Below are 5,848 nucleotides of genomic sequence, written 5' to 3' on the forward strand. Positions count from 1 at the left end.
ATGACCAAACATAACATGCATTACTGAAAGGACATATTCACGCTCCACTTGGATGGCTTTGGATGGACTTCAAGTATGTCATTCAACACTCTTAAACCGAGTAATTTTCTCTTATACACGAAAACAGTCTGCAGGTGCCGTAATACACATGGTATCCATTTTTCAAAGGCCTGTGTGTTGGCCCATTGGTTACGTGTGTGAAATAAAGGATTTGTTTGATTTGTTTGTTTGTTTGTTTGTTTGTTTCCTATGCGGTGGTCCAGGTTCACCCTAACGGGGGGGAAATCCTCTGTGAGGTCCGCCACGCCCTCTGAAACCCCCCCTCTCCCCGCGGAAGTTTGGTCGGTTCCTCTCCCGCCCGCGATCGCCCCGCCCCGTGGCAGGTGCTCCTCGACCCCCGCGGGGTGCACCGCCTCCCCGTTCGGGTTTGGTCTTAGGGGGCGGAGATTTAGGGCGGAGCCGCTCGATGTCCTCGGTGCAGCCAGTCAGGTGGGAGTTGGCGCCACTGAAGTGGGCGGAGTAAGCCTCGGCGTTGAAGTTACTATTGGTTAATGTCGGCCCCACTGTCAGCCAACCTGTACATGAGAAACATACACACACACACACACACACACACACACACACAAAGGTGTTAAGTGTAACCACTTAAAATTATTCAGACTATAAAAGCGTGGGTTATTCTTTACCCTCTGGCCTCTCTCCCAACTTTTTCTTTTGTGTTGTTCTGTATGAATCAGTTTAGTTACTATTAATTACTATTCAATTAGTTAACTTGACTAACTACACTTTTAGCATACCTGACAACATTGGTGCTGAGGATGCTAAACTGACTGATATAACAGGTTCAGTGTTATGGTAACAGTAATATGACAGCAGTCGTTACGTCAGTAATACGACCTCTCTCTGACCTGGTCTGATGGTGCTGTCATGGCCGAACAGGTGCAGTCGCCTGCGTCCCAAGCAGAAGTGCTCTATGATGTGAAAGATCTCCACGGGTTTCTCGATGTTTCCCATTTCTGGTTCCTCGGTAATGATCAAGTCAATGTCGACGTTTGCGTGGATAAAATCTCCATCAGTACTCCTTCTCACCGTTCCTTTAATACCCATTAGACAGTGTTCCTAACACACACACACACACACACACACACACACACACAGATACATCTTAGAGACCTCAATACAACAGCAAGCCTGTTAACACTGAGCAAATCATTTAGAGAATTACACAAGCTCTAAATATTCAGTGGCAGAGGACGGGAAGAGTTCTAAATTCTAAAACCTCAAAATTTAAGGAAACAAATGCTTAACGTTGCACATATTTTCATCAGACACACAGAGTATATCGGTTTGTCCTTTTCATCTTGAACGTATACCCTTGTACGTATAGCCATTTGTCTTCTTGTCTCTCCTACCTTTGTCCTCTGAAATACCGCTTTCGGATCCAGCGTTTTGGTTTTGCCGGGGTTGTTCTTGTTCGTTTTAATCCAGCAGATATCCTCACACCGTCTGAAGCCCCATTTCCGCAGACACTATCAAAGGAAGAAACATGTCACACACACACACAACACTGATCCACCGCGACCCCATTCTCCCAAGCACTAAAAAAAAAAAAAAAAAGATAAAAAAAAGGAAAAGAAACAGCAGCTGCGTTAGTAGCCAAACCGGGGTTTAGCATAACTGTCATGGCTAGCGTTATTAGCATATCTGACATTATAGCTGCGATTAGCGTATTACCGTGACTAGCACGCCGCCGGGCTAACGTCCCATAACGATTTAATTAATTAAAATCACGCAGCCAGAGATCAAGTGCACGGCAGTCTCTGCACAACGAAATGGCATTTGCAGGGGTGGGTGGGTGGGGGGGGTTAAACTGTCATTCCGGGCTAGGAGTCAGTCTGTTCTCGACGAGAAGGCCAATGCTTATTTTGGGGGCTACGGACTGAGATATTTTGAGGAGGAAGACGGTGGGGTACACGTGGAATCTCAATGAGGGCTTAGCTAGGAGCCTGAGCGCAAAGTAGCTGTGTTAGAGCAACCACGAGAGAAAGCCCACTTCATAAGAAAACATTACAGTTAATCTGTTCTCTGTGTCTCCATTAACTCCCTGCTTCTACCTTCAAAGCTTCGTGGCTGACGTTGGGCGGCTCACGCAGGCATTTTTCATTAAATATGCCATGTGAACTTCAAAGTCAACGTTCAGATTAAGGAGACCTACAATAAGAGGAACTTCAAAGAGATGTCTGGGGTTTTGTTAGAGAGGGAGAGAGAGAGAGAGACTCTTCTGCAAATATGTTTCCCAGCAATGAACACTTTAAGAGTCTCTAGGAGGCTCTACCCGAACTGTGTGTGTGTGTGTGTGTGTGTGTTCACGTACCATCCTGCCCAGATCTAGTCCCTCTCCAGAACCACACCACAGGAACACAAATGAACGCAGAGCAGAGATCTCTTCAATCTCCAGCTTCATTATCTAAAACAAACACATACACACAATCTAAGAATTTGAAGAACTCAACACACCCACACAAAGTACCCGTATTTAGTAACAGTTAGATGAGGTTTGATTTCACTGTGTGTATCTGCTCCATCTCAAATACACTCAGACGACTAGATGCCCAAATGGTGACAGACGGTGTGAGTCAGGTGTGTAGGAGTGCAAGAGTTGAGTTAAAACAAAAGTCAACAGACATTGTGACTGTGCTGGATATGGGTAGCTAACCCATTTGTATTTTTGTGTGTGTGTGTGTGTGTGTGTGTGGTGTAGGTTCATGGGGCTTTGGGCAGACCTTGTAAGGATATTTGGGAATACTTTGGAAAACCTTCTTAAACCAGACACAGCTGTTACTGTTGAAACACCAACGTCTAAAATATTTACTGCGTTATGGTTCTGTTTAAATTATTTATATTGAGACAGAATAAAACGGAGGCCCAGTCGCCTCGATAAATACACGTGACTGTGTACGCGTCAGAACGTGCGGCGAAGAGGGGGAAGCAGACTCACGTCGTCCCACGTCCAAAAGCGTTCGTTGGCGATGATGCCGCTCTCCCTGTAGTATTCTTCCAGTGGAGGCTCCAACAGAATCACGTCAAACTTGCATTTCAGATCTCTCAGGTCAAACGTTTCCAGGTCGGCCTGCAAGTACCTGATTCACACATACACAAACACACACACACACACTTTCCATTTAAACTTGTAAACGACAAAAGAGCAACATCCACCCGGCGCTCAGACACTAAGGACAGTTCTAAAAGGGGGGGGGGGGACAACGCTGTAAATATTTACACGAAGCTCTTGGTCTGCTCGGTGGTTTGCTTACATGGGAGGGGTGTTTGTAGTTGAGATGAGTTCGTCCTTCAGGCGGATCAGCTCTCTTAGTTTGGGGTATTCCTCGAACCTATCTGCCAAGCCTGTGACGCAAACAGAAGGTAAGCGGCGTGAGAAGGCGCGCCTCTGCCGGAGGAGAGGACGGAGACGGAAGGAGCGAGGTAAACGGTGACTCACCGACGTCTCTGATGAAGTTCTGAGGTCTGTGACCCGTGTCCACAAAGTGCTGGCAGTAGTCGTTATGAGGATTTAAGCTCTGGGTTCCCTATACAAACACGCAACATGGAAAAATTGAACATTACAAAACAGGCACGCAAACACACAAACACACCCACACACGTTCCCAGAAAAATGCAGGGACAGGCGTGTTCACATAAGGAGCGGAAATTCTCAAATAGGCAGGATGTGACATTAGTGTGAGCAGCGGAATGTTTCATTTTGAAAAAAAAACTGCGGGTGAACAGATCTATCGACTGTCGATTTGCTGACGATATTATTCATTTACGACATGTTTTGTAGACGGCTAATGTTGATACATTCTATACTGGGTTGACAAAACGTGTGATGTTAGAAAAACTTGGCACAACAAACTGTGGAGAGGCAGAAAAGAGAGCGCATCTTTTTTTTTTGTTAACACTTGAGGCTATCCTGGACTTTCCTGGAAAGATTATTAGATCTGGTGCCAGATCAACTTTTCCAGAATTTCAACCCTGGCTCACGTTCACGCGTGACCCTGTTCTGAAAACTGTTGGAACATTTAACGACAAAACTGTATGTGTGTGAAAGGCTTTAAATCTACCTTTATGGGAATATTCATGTGTGCAACCTTTTGAATATTTTTTACACCATTATGACAGCAAGTGTAAAATCTAAATGCACATGATTATAAATCATAATTTGCCCTTAAAAGGGGAAAGTGATTAGGAACTGTGTGTGAGTCAGAACATAGTATTCATGTAAGAGAATTTTATAAATGTAAATGTATGGTTAATAGAGAGTGCTAAAAAACTATAATGACAATAGTTACGGCCAACAATAATACTTTATCGAAATTATTATGCATGATGAACAAAGTGGTAATTCTGAAATACTGAATTCTTTAACAGTACCTTTAAGAAGGTGCTAGAATCTTTGTAAACTTCCTCATACGGTGAGTTCTCATCAGGCTGCTGTGGCTCCACCTCATCCTGCCAAAGACAGAATAAAAGACAGAACACTTACTTGAGCTACATACCATACAGATCTGATCAAAGCATATACAGACGAAACAACAATCCAGACAGCACAAAAATCAGTTAATCAGTCTGGTCATTGATCTGACAACTTCTTGCTTGCCCAGATTCATTCCTGCCTTATTAGGGTACCTGGTAACCCAATCTAACTTCTAAATTACAGTTCATAATGCTATTTTTGATGGCTGGCATCAGAAAGCTAATTTACCTTTGTCAGTCAAGTAACTTTGTCTGCATCACTCTATCCACATGTATCTAATGCTTTCTGCTGTACAGTGCTATGACTGATGGAAGACTGAAAGTGAGTGTGTGTGTGTGTAGTACTCACTCTGGGAGCTTCTACATCCTCCTCTGTGTCTTCACCCTCGTTCTGACATTTCCGTTTTGCACTGGGCACGGATGTGTCGAAGGAGGCCCTGCAGAACCAGAACCAGAACACACACACACACACACACCTGTAAGTGCTGATTCTGGATCTAAATGAACTGCCACAGGATAGTGAACTTGAATTACACTAGCAATTCAGTAAGTGCAACAAATACATACATGGGGATCAAACATGTCAATGCATGTAGATTTTAATCTAAAATGGTAATATTTACTTTGTTATGAAGAGAATATGATGAAAAAGTGTACAAAGGCGCCACCAAATGAGTTTATATAGGAACCAAAAGCGAATTCTGTTTCTGTTAAATCAACGGGAACTTTGATTCCCAATGCTATTTTTTATTTCCTGGGTGATCATACAAAGCCCACGCAGTCAGTTGTTACGTTCCCGATGTGAAATTTACCTGCACGTTTCTCTCGTCTCTTCAATTTCTTTTTGTTCTTCTTTGCTGTTTAGTACAGCTCCAATACTGTCAGCACTTTCAGCTCCAAGCTAAAGAAGAAATCTCTAGAATTAACTACCAAGCAAAATATGGACATTCCTCTTGACATAATGCAACGAACAAGTGAAGTCAACGTTGCTTTTTTTTGTTCTGTAATTCCGAGACAGATTTTCTTGCTGTAATCGTGTAATATCAAATAATTCCAAAGACTGCTGAAGATAGATTTTTGATTCTGAAACTACGGCAGAAGACAGGTCACTGGATCTGTAACTGTGAATATTTTCAAGAGTATGTCTGTCTATCGTGTTTATTTTGCAGGAGTTCAGCTGCTAGATAATTAAGCTAAGCTAACGAGCTAAACATGGGAAATTTGTATTGCAAGCATCTTCGAGCATTACCTGTTGTGCCAAAAGCTGCCGTCTCAGTTTCTGTCTCTCTCGTATTTCCTGCAATCGACTATTCAT

At 43.4% G+C, this 5,848-nt stretch overlaps 1 protein-coding gene across 1 annotated transcript; it reads right to left on the bottom strand.

The window, feature by feature from the left end:
- Positions 1-270: 270 nt before the first annotated feature.
- On the bottom strand, positions 271-5,848 carry mettl14 (methyltransferase 14, N6-adenosine-methyltransferase non-catalytic subunit). The gene is made up of 11 exons (XM_030788329.1): positions 5,783-5,848; positions 5,346-5,434; positions 4,883-4,970; positions 4,432-4,509; positions 3,500-3,587; positions 3,315-3,405; positions 2,999-3,140; positions 2,375-2,467; positions 1,413-1,529; positions 909-1,119; positions 271-575 (listed from the first exon to the last, which is right to left on the bottom strand). The coding sequence occupies exons 1-11, from the start codon at positions 5,846-5,848 to the stop codon at positions 271-273; spliced, it is 1,368 nt and encodes a 455-aa protein (XP_030644189.1).

The sequence above is a fragment of the Chanos chanos genome, chromosome 11, assembly GCF_902362185.1.
Source record: "Chanos chanos chromosome 11, fChaCha1.1, whole genome shotgun sequence".
Lineage (NCBI taxonomy): Eukaryota > Metazoa > Chordata > Actinopteri > Gonorynchiformes > Chanidae > Chanos > Chanos chanos.